The sequence below is a fragment of the Hypomesus transpacificus genome, chromosome 21 (assembly GCF_021917145.1).
Source record: "Hypomesus transpacificus isolate Combined female chromosome 21, fHypTra1, whole genome shotgun sequence".
NCBI classification, from domain to species: Eukaryota; Metazoa; Chordata; class Actinopteri; order Osmeriformes; family Osmeridae; genus Hypomesus; species Hypomesus transpacificus.
Genome location: NC_061080.1, coordinates 1,465,366 through 1,484,636, shown reverse-complemented (window position 1 = coordinate 1,484,636; position 19,271 = coordinate 1,465,366). Strand labels below are relative to the sequence as shown.

The window sequence follows — 19,271 nt, the reverse complement described above, 5'->3', positions numbered from 1 at the left end:
TGATGTTAGAATGTGATGGCATTTCGATGAATGCTGTCTCCTGGTAGGAGACTCTGGCTGAGGAAGGCTTACAAACTGAAGAGCATGGAGACGTTTCCAACGACATGGTGGAAGAAGTAAAAGGACAAAAAGGAAGATTTTGTGCGTGAGGTGGGGCGGAGAATGTGGCGTCTGGGACCCAATACAAAAGGTTGTGTGAGGGGGGGGGGGGGGGGGGGGGGGGGATAAAGGTGAAAGACTAGCAGGCCATCAGAAGGACCACCAGGTGACACTTGTCGGATGCTACGCTATAGCTCACCCTCCGCTCTATTAAGCCCCCTGGTTTTGCAATTAGACGTCAACAGCAACTCTGAAAGCTATGACAATTTTCTTGCACTGTGACAGTAAATAATTCTTCTTCACTTCTGTGGGCTTACCGAAAGCCACGGCCCGCTGAACATATTAGTGTCTCCGAACGTGGCCGGTTCTCTCAAGCGGGTCGGTCTTCGTAGGGGGCGACATGATACCAAGTCTACTTCCTGTTCCGCGGAATGAAAGGGTTCACTTGTTGCGCAGTGTAGGCTATAATGTGCCGTTGTGTGTGTGTGTGTGCGTGTGTCGGTATGTGTGTACAGTTTGACGGCGACAGTGATTAATTGCACAGCGGGGTTTGAACAAGCCTGTTTAATTAAATCCCCAGATCATGTCAGAGTTTACGTTGCCCGGGAGACCGAGGTTTCGCTCTCCATTCGTGCCACCAGAAGCAGTTACGTGCCGTTAATCAACTTGTGTAGATGGTAACACACGTAGCGACATCATACTTTACAACACCTCTGGGTGCCTAAAAATTACCGGACCATTGTATTGTACTGTTCACTGTGAGAGATTGTTTTTTGAGATGAGGGTAGTGTCAACGATAAACCTTTGGCTTTGGTGTCAGCTGACAAACATTGACTGTAGTTGTGTGTTTTGCCCGGTGCCTGTTTGGTTTCCTGTTGGTTCTGCTACTGTGTGGTTTCCCTCGCCTTCCACAAGTCTCAGTGAGCTGGAAGCCCGGGAGAGCTGAACGCAGCTCGCATGCTGCTTTCACCTTCAGCCCACTTGGTCATCTCTCCTCTGTAGCCTGGGGGTCAGTGTAGAACAAGGCTCAATCTGACAGGTCCTTTGTGTCTGACCTCTGACCTCTACCTCCCCATAGGGTACCACCACAGCCTGCCCTCCTCTCCCTACACTTCCGGGCCCGAGGGTCAAAGGTTACCGCCGTCCGTCACGTTGTCCTCGGAGTTCCTGGACCAGGGTGGCTCTACTAAGGTCCTCCTCCTGATCTGCAACACGGCAGGTTCCAGCCAGCAGGCTGTCAGGTGAGTGGGAATTGGTGGAAGTTTTAAAAAAAAATTACAATTGGAAGTGTACTTTGTATCCTACTGATTTTGTACATTCCTACTCATTGACAGCAACAACAAGTATGTTTGTACTTCAATGATTATACTTGAAGTATACTTTTTGCTTGGGTGGGATTCAAATTTCTGTTTCACATACACATACACACTGTCATCCGTCTTGAAGTAGAAGTCGTTGTAACTTCTGTCCTTGACTTTTTTTCTTACAATATTTTATTCTGAGAGAGAAAAATGATGAGAAAATATTATGCTCTGCCATGCTCCAACAAAACCCCTTTTTTACGAATTAGTTTGACATCCGTTGGTTTGTCCGCTTGTCTGTTTCTAAATGTTCCTGTAATACAGCCCTTTCCTACCGAGGGTTACTGGAACAATCTTCAGAGGAGCCACATAAAGCCCGAGTAAATAGTATTGAATTATTCAATGTCCATCTCATTTATGGACCTCCAGAGAAGTCTTGCAGCCTCTGGGTTCATAGAGAGTTCTGTACATGCTTGAGGATACATTTCCTGATCTCTTCGTAGGCGGAGCTAAGTGGCAATGCACTCCCGGCTGTGTGTCTGAGAGGGGGCCACACCTGTCAATCAAAAGGCCTTGTCAGTTCTACGCCCTGTCACATACAGTCTTATATATAGTGTCGTGAACTTTGTGTGTGTGTGCCTGTGCCTAAGTGTGCGTGTCCGCTGTGTTGCAGACGACGGGTATTCCCATGAAAGGCCTCTTAATGTCAGGATGACATTTGAGTACCTGTCTAGCCTCCGGTCTCCCTCCGCGGGGAGCCTCTGTTTGTTTACACCCGCTGACTGGCAGATGTCAACTGTGGTTGACCCAGATGGCCCGTTTGACAGACGCCCCCCCCCCCCCCGTTCCTCTCACTCTCCCTGCCTCTATCCCCCTCTCCTCCTCCGACACTCTACCTCGATCTCTCCCTGCCTCTATCCCCCTCTCCTCTCTCCGACACTCCCCCTCTACCTCGATCTCTCCCTGCCTCTATCCCCCTCTCCTCTCTCCGACACTCCCCCTCTACCTCGATCTCTCCCTGCCTCTATCCCCCTCTCCTCTCTCCGACACTCCCCCTCTACCTCGATCTCTCCCTGCCTCTATCCCCCTCTCCTCCCTCCGACACTCTCCCTCTACCTCGATCTCTTCGCCCCGCTCTCCGTCTCCCTACTTCCTCCGCTCTCTCTCTTTCCGTGCCCCTCTCCTCCTCACTCTTTGTCTTTCACTCAGTTCCTCTTGATCTCGCTCAGCTGGAGAGCGGGCCCAGCCTGTTGCAGTGGAGTTCAGTCACGCCGTGGCGTTATCACTATCATCTCCTTCTATGGTTCTTGATGAAGTCGGCTATTTTAGGGCGCTGAGGTTGACCATTTCAGCCATCCCGAGTGTTCCGGTTCAGATGAAGACTCGGGTTGTGAGAGGCCATTTGCAGTCGTCGGTCTAGTTACTGTTCCACTCGTTCACAAATATATTTTGTAGACTTCAAAGTTCCCCACAGATCTTAAATATCCTTTAAAGTTTTTACATAAAAAATTACAAAATGAAATATACCTTGATCTTTTTTTTTTTTTTTTTTTAAGTCGCTTCAAATCCTGCTTGAATCCATCGTTCCTTATTTTGAGTTTTAGTGATGGGATCCATTTTTATAGATATAATCTTAGATTTTTTACACTTTTTAAAACCAAAAGTGAGCATAAAAGTACAATGTGTTCAAACACTGTTATCGGATAATTTCCTGAAAACTTGATATTCATTTGATGTAATTGGGTTTGGAAAAGACTTTGAATGGTCATGAAGGAGCACAGAGAGCCTTGCAAATTGTTGATAGACCTACCAATTATTCTTTTGTTTCTTCATTTCTGCCATTTTCTTTGTATGTGTCCATCCCAGACTGAGTAGCCTCAAACACACTCAATTTTTTAAGTCAGAAACAGAACAATGCAGAGGGTGAGAAAAGAAGCTTATGGCTTCCACTTATGTAAAGGTGGCCCAAGCGTAGGATTAAAAACAAACTTATTTGTCTAATTCAGTGAAAACCGTATTTTTGGGGGGAACCGTACAACTTGGATCGCTGAACAAACTCCTCTTCAATCCACACTGGTTTAGGGAATGAAAATGTATCATTCCCAAATGGACTTTCTGAGTTAAAATCTACTCAAGCCTGAAATACGTTTCCAGTGCCACATAGCTATGAGGGTGTTTATGTTGGTTGGTAGTGCTGCTAAACATACCATTTCCCTCACCCTCCTCTCTCTCTCTTTCCCTCTGCCCTCCCCCCTACTCTCCCTCTCTCTCCAGGTTTGGTCCTCCCTTCCATATGCGAGAAGACAGGACCATCTCCTGGGACCAGCTCCAGCAGAGTATCCTCAGCAAACTCTATTATCTGATGCTCAATGGATCACAGGCACAGGTAGGGTAGGGCTGCACTTCCCTCGACACACACACACACACACACACACACACACACACACAGACACACACACACACACACACACACACACAGACACACAGACACACACACACACAGACACAGACACACACACACACAGACACACACACACACAGACACAGACACACACACACACACACACACACAGACACACACAGACACACACACACACACACAGACACACACACACACACACACACACACACAGACACACACATCCACACACAGACACACACACACAGACACAAATCGTTTTGCAAACCTCTGCAAAGTTACAGTACGATAACTTCCATGGACAAGGTTGGACACGGCCTGTGCGTCATGACTGGTGTGTGTGTTCGTGAGTGTGTGTTTGTGAGTGTGTGTTCGTGAGTGTGTGTGTGTGTGTTCGAGTGTGTGTCCTTCATGTCCTCAACAACTTTCCGTGTAAAGATAAAAAGAAGAGGGCGAGGGGGGGGGGGGGCCCGAACTCGGAGCGAGACCCGAATTGCCCTTAATTACCAAACGGGAGACATTCAATTAAGTGGAGAGGCAGGGGTTGGGAACCATCTCCAGTCTCTCTTTTCACAGGCAGTGTGTTTGGGACGGCAGCACACACAGCTCCCCTGACACGGCTGATAACGTGAGACCCAGTCAAGCCCGTGAAGAGGCTGGGGAACTTGCAGCCGAGTCATTATCTCCGCGCGCTGGGTTTTCATTCCAATTCCACAGAGCAGGGAGTCGGTTCGCATAGTTAACTCGCCACCTGCGCACCTTGGTAACACACGGGGAGCTTTGAACATTCTGGTTGGAGGTTGACAAGCCATATTTTTTTATTTTTAGAAAGGGCGCTTGTTCCTTGAATGATGTCGCGTCAGCACAACCGCCCCACCTAACCCCCCACCTCACCCCCCACCTAAACCCCCACCTAACCCTACCTACCTAACCCCACCTACTTAACCCCTCCCCACCCAACCCCCCACCCAACCTGAGACCCTCACCCTTACCAACCCTCATACACACTCTCAGTCCAGTGAGGGCTGTGTAGTCACTATGGGAGATGCCATGGCGACGGTGCGGTGTCTGAGGAGGGTTTTATCCGGGGCAAACAGACTTCAGGCTCAAAGTCTCAGGTAGGCCTTAGCCCCGATAAGCCCCGGACAAGGAAACACCTTCTCCAACCTGCTGTCGTCTTACGCGTATCTCAGCAACAGGACCTGGCTCAACTTTGCAGCTTTCCCAGCCCCTCGTTAAGTACTCTTAACTCGTTGAGCCCTGCTTTCGTCCACAGCCACTTTGGGTCTTAATGAACTTGAAGTCAATTGGAATTAAAGGTGGCAAACTGCTGTGGGACCGGTCAGGTTGACAGTAAAAAACCATCTGGTGTTGACCGATAGACTCGTACCTCAGCCAATATTATGTCATTATCGTGTTTTTTTTTACACGAGGTCATTCGTGATAAGATGCAATGGCGCCCCCAGTAGGTTTCTCAAAAACACAGCAGATAATGGTTTGAGTTGGCAGTACGTATCTCTACGCTCTCGCAGTATGTCAATACAATTTGATGCTAAACAGGAAAATGAACTTCTGTGAATTAGAATCCCCGGGATTTGTTTAAGACGATAGCAGTTGTGGATATAGAAAATAACCATGTGGTGGAATATTTCCATCAAAGTCTCCTATAGCTACACCTAGCGTGAGTCTTCTGATAAAAAAAACAAGTTATTCTAATATCACACAGACCAATCCTCCCCATGCGAAGACTGGTCGCCTTCTAAGTTGTTCGTGTTCATTCCCTGTACAGGGCCCCACTTTCCCTTGAACTCTGCATCGGTATGCACATCTCGTCACAGCCAGACATGGAACTGAGCTCACTAGCTGTGGCTCATACCAACTGACTCCTGACGGCTCGGGCTTCTTCCTGTTTTGATCCAACATGGCTGGATAAGGTTTTTGACCGTTACGTGGGGAGGGGTTCAGGGGTCATATGCTCATGTGTTCATAAAGGGCGTTTTCGATCTCACCAGATGCCTCGCTGTGGATGAAATGCTCTGTCGGTTTTAACCCCGGGGCTTTCTACAGCCTGTTACCGGAACGTTCCGGTGGCATACTGAGGGATGAAATGCTCACTCGGGGCGTTACGGGTAGAGCCTGTCATGGCGTGACAACCGTCTCGCTTAGAAACGCTACCTGTGGAGATGTCCGTGGGTCTTTTGTTAGTGGTTTTATATGCAAATCTAGGCCAGCCATTTTGCAAATAAATCCCTCTCACTAAAACATCTCTATGTTTAGTTTTCCGTCATATTCTCTGCTTGACACACTAAAGTTTCCGCGTCGCCAGAACTTGACACACACCGACATTCCTTCACTCACACCAACACACTGTCACACGCTCGACTCTCCTTCTTGTAACACCACCTTGAGGAAAATAGGTTTCTCCCCTTGCTCGAAACTCACTTCAACTTTGGAGCGATGAATCACCCTGAGCCTGTAGCCCGTGTTCTCCAGTTCATTACGGTCCCTACCTCAGATAAGTTCAGAACGGCACACGTGAGAGCCTGGGTCACGAAACAAAAGACCTCGCCATTTTCATTTGCTGGTTAGGTCCTATTAACGACCTCATTTATTTTTCTTTCTGCTCTGCTGCCGCTCCATTGTCTTGTCGGCCCTGTTCGAAATGAGTCCATTACGAACAAGACTCTGCTCTCTTCTCTCAAACAACTCTGGCAGTGTCTTTCAGGGCATCCAAAGAACCTTAGAAAACACTTGACACACCTCACAACTTGCTCAGTCAAGGGGCAGCGCTGCCCTGCTACGACGCCAAGAGAGTAGTGTAAACAACAATGTTACGTCTGGTACCTGTAAGACAGGGAAAGGGATTCCGGTCCCTTAAACAGCAGGAGCAAGCATCTCTAGCGGTTCATTAGCAAACCAGAAGTATGAATGGATGGAAATGGGAAGGTTTCTCTTTTTAGATACTGTTTCAAAATGTTAACCGTCTACCCTTCCTTGTTGTCTCCCTACAGAATGCAGGGGTGCTGTTCAAGATACGAGTGGTGGGAGTCTCTGCGGCGTACAGCTACCTGTCTCCACAGGACAGTCATCCTCTCTACCACCCTGCCGTCGACAGGTAACGTCCGAAAAAACGCCTTGCGCCAGTCCGGCCGTCCCATTGGGTTGGCGTGGCAACACCCACACTTTTTCCCTCCTTCCGTGTCTCTGCCACGCCGGCTTTCTCTGCCGTGAAATATCGGCGAATGCGCAGCTCGTTGCAAAGAAGCCCTCCAAAAAACGAGCCTCGATATCGCTCGACGCCAAGAGGCGGCGCACGCGCTTTCACCACGTGCGAGCCACATCGAGAGGACGTCTCGTGCACAATTCTTTGAAAGCTTCCAGAGCCTTCCGGAAAGGCCAACGAGCCGAGAGAGGATTAGAATAGACGTAGAAAGCGGCCGCGGCGTAACGATAAGAGACGTTATACGCTCGGTGATGGAGCGAGGTGAGAGGCGTCGGGCACGGGCACTCATCATGGCGAGCCGTGCTGTGGACCCACAGCAGGATGGCAGTGTGCTGTTCCAGGGCTCTGGAGGAAGGGGAAATTAGGTCATGTGCTAGATGATGATGGAAAGGGAGTGTGTGTGTGTGTGTGTGCTCGCGCGTGCGTGTGTGTGTGTGCAGGTGTGTGTCTTTTGAGCCGTCTTTTACTGAAATGTAATTACCAGTTACAACCTTACATTACTCAATCTGTGACTTCTTTCAAGCCTATCTTTCCACCTTTGATTCTTGCCGCTCTTTCTATAAAGATTGTCTTCCTTGAGGGTTTAGGTTGGTTGAGGGGCAGTTCTATGGGCGCATGTGAAGCCCTCTGTGACATGCTTGCGTGTAAAAAGGGCTATACAAATAAATTTGATTTGATTTGATTTAAAGATCTACACCGTTTATGTAAAGGTTATTTGAGATGTTTTGACATCTGCATTCTTTGGCACAGGCATACATAAACTCAGAGGAACTGGAACATACAATTGTTGTCTGTACTGAAAAGAACTGAGGTAGTGGACATTTTAAAGAGCCCTGGCAATTGATACCACTGGAACATCCTTGAACGACAATGCGGTAAAGCAAATATAGTACACATGTCCAGTGACGCCACTTCGTAATCATGTTACTCCTCCGAGCCGGAGAGCCACTTTGTCTGGTCCTCATTTCTCCGACATATCTCCGACATATTGGTTTCTTCCCCCCCCCCAACAAAACAACAACCTCAAATTCATTTTTCGTACTCTCGCATGCCAGAAGTACGACCCTTGTGCACAGTTGGCCGTACCAAAAAGTATTACGTAAGGAAGTAATTGCATTTATTTATTTTTGGTCTCCTTCTCCGCATCAAGTGGAACACCATGTTCCTGGAGACATTTAATAGCCGGAGGCAGACGGTTTCAGGTATGGGAGGAGATTGGATTACGGTGGACCAGTGGAGCAGGCTCCCTCTGAGAGCAGTGTTTGGACCAGGCTCCCCTGAGAGCAGTGTGTGGACCAGGCTCCCCCTGAGAGCAGTGTGTGGACCAGGCTCCCCGTGAGAGCAGTGTGTGGACCAGGCTCCCCGTGAGAGCAGTGTGTGGACCAGGCTCCCTCTGAGAGCAGTGTGTGGACCAGGCTCCCCGTGAGAGCAGTGTGTGGACCAGGCTCCCCTGAGAGCAGTGTGTGGACCAGGCTCCCCGTGAGAGCAGTGTGTGGACCAGGCTCCCCGTGAGAGCAGTGTGTGGACCAGGCTCTCTCTGAGAGCAGTGTGTGGACCAGGCTCCCCCTGAGAGCAGTGTGTGGACCAGGCTCCCCTGAGAGCAGTGTGTGGACCAGGCTCCCCGTGAGAGCAGTGTGTGGACCAGGCTCCCCGTGAGAGCAGTGTATGGACCAGGCTCCCCCTGAGAGCAGTGTGTGGACCAGGCTCCCCTGAGAGCAGTGTGTGGACCAGGCTCCCCGTGAGAGCAGTGTGTGGACCAGGCTCCCCCTGAGAGCAGTGTGTGGACCAGGCTCCCCGTGAGAGCAGTGTGTGGGGAGGCTGTGGCCGGGATGGGATGGGGTTCTGCTGGAGGCGTGATGGGGATCTGGGATACCAAGCAAAGACACACATGGGGGGGACTGAGGTACTGGGGGTAGAGTGGGGGGTAGAGTGGAGCATGTGGAAAGAGATGGCCAGAGAGAATCAACCACGTAGGTGGAGGGAGAGAGGGAGGGAGGGAGAGGGAGAGGGAGAGGGAGAGGGAGAGAGAGAGAGGGAGAGGGAGAGGGAGAGGGAGAGAGAGAGAGAGAGAGAGAGAGGGAGGGAGGGGGAGGGAGGGAGAGCGCATTGGCCAATATGGGCTTCATTTCCAAGTTTATTGTCCCTTTGTAATAAATCCGTAGGAATTTGTAGGCACAAACTCGGATTGGTTGTTGGAGAGCACGGGACAAATCCGAGGCAGCCAGATACCACATAAACATACAACAGAAAGCCCAGCGCTTTCTCCAGCCTGGAGGCCACTGTAAAACAGATGCCCGGCATGGAAACATAGGGCCACAAATGACAGACTGCCCTTCTGATGCACATAGAGGAGATGGGGGGGGGGTGTGTGGAGGGGCGGACCCTTCCTATCACACTGAGCAGAGATGTCATCACAGCCCCCCTCTCCTCAGCCAGCAGCCCTTCCTGGTGTGACTGACAGGTGAGGGGGCCAATGGGGTGGGCGTGGGGGCGGGTGCTGCCAGGTCCAGCTCCACAGAGGAGAGGGGGGAACTGTCTGACCGCCACCCACCAGCCTCAGGGAATCTGTCTGTGTGTGTGTGTGTGTGTGTGTGTCTGTCTGTGTGTCTGTCTGTCTGTCTGTCTGTCTGTCTGTCTGTCTGTCTGTCTGTGTGTGTGTGTGTCTGTGTGTGTCTGTCTGTCTGTCTGTCTGTCTGTCTGTCTGTCTGTCTGTGTCTGTCTGTCTGTCTGTCTGTCTGTCTGTCTGTCTGTCTGTCTGTCTGTCTGTCTGTGTGTGTGTGTGTGTGTGTCTGTCTGTCTGTCTGTCTGTCTGTCTGTCTGTCTGTCTGTCTGTCTGTCTGTCTGTCTGTGTGTCTGTCTGTCTGTCTGTCTGTCTGTCTGTCTGTCTGTCTGTGTGTCTGTGTGTGTGTCTCAGAGCTACTCTCTTTCAGGGACACAAAGTGGCCGTAAAACACATTTCAAGTCCTTCCTTAGGATTCTGGAAGGGCTAGAATAAATAAATGAAGTGGTATTGATCTTCTGAGAACAGGGCGTGGGGGGGCCTTGAAGCAGGACCGCTCAGAAAGGAATTGAAGTCCGTGACAGACGAGTAACGCGGCGGTGCTATGGGGACACATATATTCCGTATGACATACGTGTGTGTGCGTCTAGCCGATGGGACGGCACAGTGTATATCGCTTCGCAGAAGAACCTTTGAGTTCGAATGAGTTTATGCGTACATGGGTTTTCCCCCTGTACGTACGTGCAGTCGTTGACCACGCGTCCTCTATCCGGAGCCGTTCTTCACATCCCCTTCCGACAGCCAAGCCGCGGGCGAAGATAAAAGCCTTATTCATTCCCTCCACGTCCCCCCGCCGTCCCTACCACCCCTAACATCCACGGCGAAACCCATCACAATTAAGCAAAAAACCGAAGAGGCTTGTCAGGATAAATCTGAGGGGCGCCGCGGCCCCGACTCCCAATCCCCGAACAATGACTTACTGTTTGACTTTCCACACTTTGGGAGGCCTCGTTGTATTTCACACGGTGACAGGCTCAGGGGAGACGTCTGCTCCCACGATCCGTGCGTCGGAACCCATACTTTTTTATGGTATTCCGTGTGCCCGGCTTCCCTGCGGGAGCCGGCGATGCGTCAGGGGTATTACGGGGACGCATAATAGATCATAACACCGACCGTGCACCTGCAGGTGGAAAGGGGGGGGGGGGGGGAGGCGGGCTGGGGTGGGGCTGGTTGATGTAGGAGAGGCGTGTTTTTCATTGGCTGGGTGTTGCCTCTGGGACGGTGACCTTCCCCGGGCGTGCGGGAGTCAAATGAGCGCTCGCTCACTTCGGACGTGCCGCTCAACTCTGGGATGAGAGAGAGAGAGAGAGAGACTTTCTGTACATACTTTGTTTTACTCAACCTGTCAATTTCTCTCCCAGACACACACACACACACACATACACAGAGATACCCAGTGGAGTCCTCTTTAAGAAGCCGTACTCTGACACTTAGTTTATTCCCAATCCTCGGATGGGGAGACTCTCCCTCCCTTATGTACTAGTACCTCAGAGAAGCCTGCCGTGTTCCCTCAGTGTTTCAAGATGAAGAGAGATGCCGAATATGAAAGCCGACTTTTCGAAACTCCCCATACATTGCCAAGGAGACAAACTTTCAGAGACAAAGTTGTAGTATATATTCCATATCTGTATTTGCCCGACTCTTTACCTACATACTGTATACTGTAGAGGTAATTTATTTATTATGGGACCCTGACATCTAGTGGAATATTCTAGAACTGCTCATCTGGGCAGTCGTCCAAAGACCCAATTCAACGACGGGTTTTCATTTATCAAACATAGCTCACAGACAGACAACCTGTATTTTAATTCTTGAAGTTTAATCATGCTTGATACACCCCCACCCCCCCACCTCACTCCGATCAACAGTTTAACCATTCAGAATGCTGATGTTTGGCAACATTTACGGAAAGGGGGTACACGTTTGACATAGACCTCACCGTAATAGCTTTTGCAAAACGCGTTGGCAGGAGTCATTAATCACACGCGCAAAGAACAAACAACCATCCCATTTGAATTTGTTAAGCGCCGTACCGCGCTTATGGTGTCCCGTCAATAAAGTACAGAGGTAGAATGTGACGTTGTTTGAATACACACTAACACAAGTCACAAGATAAACAAACGTGGCCAAACCACGTCTATCGAAAACAGGGACTCACAGCAGTGTCCAGTGTCTTTCTTGGGTGTGTGTGCATGCGTGCGCGTGTAAAGGCGTGTTCGCAGTGACTGAAGCAGACCCTCTCTGTGTTTCGCAGAGCGCTGAAGCTCACGGGCCCGGGAGGTCCTTCTCACGTGAAGCTCGTCATCGAATGGGACAACAAGATTAAAGAATGGTGAGTGGTCCACATACACACAAGGCACACGCATGCACACGCACACGTACGCTCCCTCTCCATTAGCATTCGTAACACAGAGACAAAGTAGCGTGCTAATTAAAGTACTGCCTGTGTGTTCATGTGTGTTTGTGTGTGTGGGTGTGTTTGTGTGTGTGTGTTCGTGTGTGTGTGTGTGTTTGTGTGTGTGTGCGTGTGTTTGTGTGCGTGTGTTTGTGTGTGCGTGTGTTTGTGTGTGTGTGTGTTTGTGTGTGTGTGCTCCACACAGCCTGTTTGGGAACATCCAGGAGGAGGTGGTGAAGGATGCGGAGAGCGTCAGGAGCCAGCAGCAGCAGCACCTGCAGCAGCACAGCTGCACCCTGGACGAGTGCTTCCAGCTCTACACCAAAGAGGAACAGGTGACGTCTCACCACACACATACACGGGGTCTGGACACGTCCCACAACACGTACATGGGATCTGGACACGTCTCACCACACACGAACACGGGATCTGGACACGTCTCACCACACACGAACACGGGATCTGGACACGTCTCACAACACACGTATACGGGATCTGGACACGTCTCACCACACACGTACACGGGATCTGGACACGTCTCACAACACACGTACACAGGATAAGGAAACGCCTCACAACATCACAAGCGCTTTATTGAAACATCCTCATAAAAACATCCTTCTTACACAGAAACTTATTGGAAGACATGTTTGTTTGAGAAATACAAAAGGAGAATTTATACTCAACAGTACAAATGTTATATTATAATATGTAATGACAAAACATATCAAAGTAAACCACACGTTTAATATTGTGTACATTTTAGATAATTATGTAAGACAACAACACATATAAGACTATTGAAGTACAAAAAAATACACTACATCATGCATTGCAATACAATCCAAACACACAGAATGCCTGACCACACAATAATATTGTAGCTGTCTCTGGATTTCTGAATTTGAGCCTTTCAGACGCAAAAGGATGATGACACTCTGACTGAAAGCTAATCTCTGGTGTCATGCTCGGTTAATAATACGCCAACTGTACGAGCGGTAGCATTTCAGCCTTTTTCCCCCCTATTACTTCAAAACCGTTAATGTTCTTAATTACAACCATCTGCTTCAGCGGTTTCTCACCGCCCACTCTCCTACCCGCTGATGGTTGTGAGTCTGTTCTGAAAGCCACTCGACGTGGAGTCATGCTGGAACTGTCTAATGAAGTCTGGGGATGACAGTGGCTGGGTGGCTAGCTGGGCGGGAGAGGGGATTAAGCTACAGAGGGGCAGCGTGGAGGAGTCGTACCCCGCTGTAGGTCACCCCAGGCTGGGCTGAGGGGGAGGGGGTGACCTGCACTCGTCTCAAACTGGGGGAAAGTTAAATTACTTTTACTGGGGGAGGGAGGGGGGGGGCAGAATCCGTCAGTTTGACCATGGAAGTTACTGGAACGAACGTCCAGCTGTCTGACAAAAAGAACTCCTGGTAACCCTTTCACAGAAGTCGAACAATGCCCCAATAACATTCCCCTAAAACAAAAAGAGTTCACCCCCTAATCTAAACCCACTTTAGCTGCCTAATGGAAAGCGTCTCCCTGCTTCGCCCACTAGTTGGCGCCGGACGACGCGTGGAACTGCCCTCACTGCAAGCAGCCGCAGCAGGGCATGGTGAAGATGAGCCTGTGGACCCTGCCCGACATCCTCATCCTCCACCTCAAGCGCTTCCGCCAGGTGGGCGAGCGACGCAACAAGCTGTCCACCCTGGTGCGCTTCCCCCTGGCCGGGCTGGACATGGCCCCCCACGTGGTGAAGAGGAGCCAGAGCATGAGGAGCCTGGGGCCCTGGGCCCCCCCGGCCTGGAAGCAGGCCCCCGGCGCCGCCCCCCAGCACCCGGACATGGGCCTGCCCCCGGACTACCTGTACGATCTGTACGCCGTGTGTAATCACCACGGAGGCATGCACGGAGGACACTACACAGGTGAGGGGGGGCTGGGCTGGTTTGGTATGGGGGAGGTGATTAGTTGATTGGTTAATGGATTTGCTTGTTGATTGGTTGGTTTGTTGGTCGATTTTGGCAATATACATATTTCTCATACTGCACATGTTCCTGAAAAAATGACAACGCAAAGGAACATATTGCAGTGCATTGAACAACATACAGACCATTATATTTTTCCTGGAAATTCTTGCAGATAAACAAGAAAGCCTGCTCATTTGGACAGTCTGTAGCCTTGACAACATGTTTATAAGAATAGCAGTTATCACAGTCACACATAGGGTGACCGTTTATGTAACCCACGTGTATGTGTGATGTGTGTGTCCTTTGTGTGTGTCCTGGTGTGTGTGTCCTGGTGTGTGTGTGTGTCCTGGTGTGTGTGTGTGTGTGTCCTGTGCATGTGTGTGTGTGCGTGTGTGTGTGTGTGTTTGTGTCCTGGTGTGTGTGTCCTGGTGTGTGTGTGTCCTTGTGTGTGTGAGTGTCCTGGTGTGTGCGTGTCCTGGTGTGTGTGTCCTGGTGTGTGTGTGTCCCGTGCATGTGTGCATGTGTGTGCTCCTCCTCTCCAGCATACTGCAGGAACTCAGTGGACGGCCAGTGGTACAGTTATGATGACAGCAGTGTGGACCTGGTGCCAGAGGGGGAGGTGTGCACCCGCGGGGCTTACATCCTCTTCTACCAGAGACGCAACGTCATCCCACCCTGGTCCGCCAGCTCCTCCCTCCGAGGTAGGATGGTACAGGACTGGCTGGTTACAGGACAGGACTGGCTGGCTGGTTATAGGACGGTACAGGACTGGCTGGTTACAGGACAGGACTGGCTGGCTGGTTACAGGACAGGACTGGCTGGCTGGTTACAGGACAGGACTGGCTGGTTACAGGACAGGACTGGCTGGCTGGTTATAGGACGGTACAGGACTGGCTGGTTACAGGACAGGACTGGCTGGCTGGTTACAGGACAGGACTGGCTGGCTGATTACAGGACAGGACTGGCTGGCTGGTTATAGGACGGTACGGGACTGGCTGGTTACAGGACAGGACTGGCTGGCTGGTTACAGGACAGGACTGGCTGGCTGGTTATAGGACGGTACAGGACTGGCTGGTTACAGGACTGGCTGGCTGGTTACAGGACAGAACTGGCTGGCTGGTTATAGGACGGAACAGGACTGGCTGGTTACAGGACAGGACTGGCTGGCTGGTTACAGGACAGGACTGGCTGGCTGGTTATAGGACGGTACAGGACTGGCTGGTTACAGGACAGGACTGGCTGGCTGGTTACAGGACAGGACTGGCTGGTTACAGGACAGGACTGGCTGGCTGGGTATAGGACGGTACAGGACTGGCTGGTTACAGGACAGGACTGGCTGGCTGGTTACAGGACAGGACTGGCTGGCTGGTTATAGGACAGGACTGGCTGGCTGGTTACAGGACAGGACTGGCTGGCTGGTTACAGTTTTTCTTAAGCGTTAAAACACATGTCTTGAAACAGTCAACCATTTTCTCAAAACCAAATATTCAAACTCAATTTCCGAAACCTCTGACTCTTCTGGCAAAATCAAACACTCGCCCCTAAACCATGTAACCTGTGCTCAAAATCAAACTATGCTGTCAGATCCTAAACACAGCACATCAATATATAAACACCATGGAGCAATCATTAGACACAACACATAAAAATGGACAACACAACATCCAGGCCATGTAGTTCCATGTTAAGACAAATTTGTTTATGTATATACAGTAAATGCATTTAAGTAGCAAAAAACCCTGGTAAAAACCCTCTGGTGTGCTGGATCCAGCCTTGAAAACACTCCACATTATACGTCTGTAGGAGATTTACCCTGGTATATGGGTGTAGGTCATAGTCCTTCCACCGCCACACAGAGAAAAACTCTTCACTTGGGTTGAGAAAAGGGCTGTATGGGGGAAGGCAAACATTTACAGTAAACATTGCTGGTTGATGTTGAACTATTCTTGTATGCAGACCCCACGGTGAAAGCTGACGTTGTCCCAAACCACCATTAGAAATAAGTGTGAACATTGTGTTTTACAGATGACAACTGTGTTGTAGTTTTGTTTACTGTTTGCCGCCTGTGTTTACCATGTTGCAGCACAAGTGCATGACAGTCCTAAATGTTTCAAGTTTTGCCAAAAGAGTGTCTGATAAATGGGTTTAGGCCACTGAACATTTGATTCTGAGAATGGGGTTTGGTGTTTTAGCAATTGTGAAAAACTGTAACTGTCTGGTTGATTGACTGGCTGGCTGGCTGGCTGGTTGACTGGTTGGTTGACTGGCTGGCTGGCTGGGTGGTTGGCTGGCTGGTTGACTGGCTGGCTGACTGGCTGGTTGACTGGCTGGTTGACTGGCTGGTTGACTGGCTGGCTGGTTGACTGGCTGGCTGGTTGACTGACTGGCTGGTTGACTGGCTAGCTGGCTGGCTAGTTGACAGGTTTCCTCACAAAACATGAATAGTCATCAACCTGGCATCTGTATGAGTTCAGGGGACGATGATAACCCCTCCTCCTCCCTCCCCTCCCCCCCTCCCTCCCTCCCCCCTCCCTCCCTCCCTCCCAGGCTCCACCAGCTCCTCCATGTCGGACCACTGGCTGATCCGCCTGGCGGGAGACAGCAAGAGGGGCAGCCTGGTGTCCCGCTCCTCCACCACCTGCCCCTCCTCCCTCCCCGACTCCCCCGAGTCCCCCGTCTTCCTGGACGACCCCCCCAAGGAGGAGAAAGGTGGAGGGGGTGAGGCTTCCATGACCCCCTTTACAGTCACCTCACCAACCAATCACCAACACACCATGATATCTTTCGTATCAATGACACCCGCTGTATACAAACCAGTCTGCTCAGTATATGAATAGACTGAAAGGGGGACGACCCCTTCAGTTTCGGTCAGACAGTCTTTTTTCAGAGGTCAGTATCTCGTGCGGTCGTCAGGGATGCTAACCTGGTCGGATGTCCCTCCCCAGGTGGTTTTGAGACGCGGCCGTTCGTGCGCGGCCTCCAGGGCCGCAGCGTGAGCATGAGGACCCCCACCAAGACCAGGGACACCCTGAGCAAGGTCCTCCCCCTCCGCTGGTCCTTCGGCTCCAAGGACCGGCGGAAACCCTCCGACCCCCTCCCCGACACGGGGCCCGCCCCCGCCGAGCTGGTGGAGTACCTGGAGTCGGGACGGCGGCCGCGCTGCACCAAGGACTCCATCGTCACGCTGATGGCAGCGCCCCCTGGTGGGAAGGAGGCCCCCATCGGTCAGAAGGCCCAGAGGGCTCAGGGGGTCAGTTCGTCCAGCATGGCCGGTCTCAGCTGTGTGGGCCGGTCAGTTGAGGAGCCTGACTCACACCAGGTAGGATTATTATTAGTATTATATATATATTTTTTTTTATTATATATATATTTTTTTTTATTTATTTATTATATATATATATATATATTTTTTTTTTACTGTTTTCTTCAAGTACAGAGTTCCTAGTCCTTTCATTGGGTTATTGATGTCTGAAAGTCTTGTGTTTATCCCTGCAAAAACCTAGAAATGAAAGGACGGAAAATGGTGACTCACTTTGATGTGTAATATCTCGAGCACGGTCATATATTAGCTGACGGCTCAATTCATCATCTTCTCTCTCTCTCTCTCTCTCTCTCTCTCTCTCTCTCTCTCTCTCTCTCTCTCTCTCTCTCTCTCTCTCTCTCTGTCTCTGTCTCTCTCTATCTGTCTTCATCCGTCTCCCTCCCTCTCCCCCGCCCCCTCCCAGATCCCCGAGGGCCAGAGGAGGCCCCCGTCAGACAGGACTGCAAGCCTGAGACGCAGCAGCAGCAAAGGCCCCCAGCCCAGGGAGGACGTCCCCGCCCTCAGCACCAGCAGCAGCTCCAACACGCTGACCCGGAGGAGCACCACCAAGAAGCCCAAGCAGCAGGACCAGCAGCCCCAGGCCCAGCACCAGGAGGCCCGATCCAGGAGGAGCTCCGGAGCCGACGGGGTCCAGCCCAGCTCCAGCACCCACAGCCTCCGCGACGGCACCCTGCGGAGGGGCAAGGGCGAGAGGAGCAACCCTCCGTGCCTGGACCACCCGGCGCACCCCGGCGACGGAGACAAGCCCCGGAAGGGGGAGGAGTCCAAGAGCCACGAGGGGCTGCTGTCGTTCTTCCGCGGGAGCTTCCTGAGGAAGGAGAAGGACGCGCGGAGGCCGAGGGAGGCGGACGCAGGCAAGGGCGGGGAGACGACGAGCCGGACCAGGAGCTCGTCCAGGGCCTCGCTGTCCAACGGCGCGGCCAGCGGCGGGACGTCGTCGGAGGGGAGGACCAACGGCGGCCCCCGCCACGGAGGCGCGGCCCGTCTCGGCGACGAGCTGGCCAACGGCAAGGCGGGCCGCGCCGCCGCCGACATCAAGCGCTCCCAGAGTTCCTCCAACATCCCCAGCAAGGCGGAGCAGAGCATGCGGAGGACGGCGTCCTTGCACCGCAACGGGCTGGCGCCGGCGGCACCCGCACGGAGCCTGACGGCGGACAAGCCTTCCTACGGCACCCTGCAGAGGACAAGATACAGCACCACCTCCCTGGGCCGCAAGAGGACCGTTCCAGAGTCCAGCTTCTAACATGCACAAACACACACTGATACACAATCACAATCGAACACTCTCCCTATACACGCATTAACTCACACACAATCACAAGCTTAACACAATCACGTGCACACTTAGTCTCACACTGACAGCCTCCCAGATCAAAGCAATAGTTTTCGAGGCCGGCTAGAGGTCCACCTAACGCACAGGCTTGTATATAAGGTGGCGCCCTCTGGTGTCGTGGAGGAGTGCAGTGCATGGGAACAAACGCGAGCAGAGCCCAGAAATGGTGACGCTCGACATCCCGAGATGAACGTGAAGGAGTACTTTCGTTTTTGTTTACATTTTTTTTATTGTGACTGTTAACAAGTGCCTGAGAAAAACCGATATGCAGTGTAGGACAATGAGTTTTGGGATTACCCGTTGCGAATTGGGTTAGGGTTAGGGTTCTCACCCACGCGCTCTTTTACTAGCTACACGACTTGTGTCTTAATAGCAACGCGTTAGGATGACTTGAGCACCTATTTACCGAATGAATCATTTTCCTCACAAATGTTTTCCCCCCTCTCTCTCTCTCTCTCTCTCTCTCTCTCTCTCTCTCTCTCTCTCTCTCCCTCTCTCTTTCTCTCTCTGTATTCCAAACGCATGCTGATTTTGCCCACTTGTCGTGTTGAATGTTGCGTTACCGCTTTTGTACCAAGCCGTTTCAAACGCACCACAACGGCAGATCTCCCTGCGGCGGCGTTCTGAAGCGATTGAGAGTACTCAACACTTGAAGGCATAA

At 51.3% G+C, this 19,271-nt stretch overlaps 1 protein-coding gene across 1 annotated transcript; it reads left to right on the top strand.

Moving 5' to 3' along the window:
- The first annotated feature begins 215 nt into the window (after nucleotides 1-215).
- Nucleotides 216-18,796, top strand: LOC124483216 (ubiquitin carboxyl-terminal hydrolase 43-like). Its single transcript, XM_047043548.1, has 10 exons — nucleotides 216-1,340; nucleotides 3,675-3,786; nucleotides 6,831-6,934; nucleotides 11,857-11,934; nucleotides 12,203-12,332; nucleotides 13,547-13,913; nucleotides 14,498-14,656; nucleotides 16,503-16,673; nucleotides 16,901-17,274; nucleotides 17,681-18,796. Exons 2-10 carry the CDS (start codon nucleotides 3,694-3,696, stop codon nucleotides 18,518-18,520), a joined length of 2,316 nt encoding a protein of 771 aa, XP_046899504.1. The 5' UTR covers nucleotides 216-1,340; nucleotides 3,675-3,693; the 3' UTR covers nucleotides 18,521-18,796.
- Nucleotides 18,797-19,271: the final 475 nt, after the last annotated feature.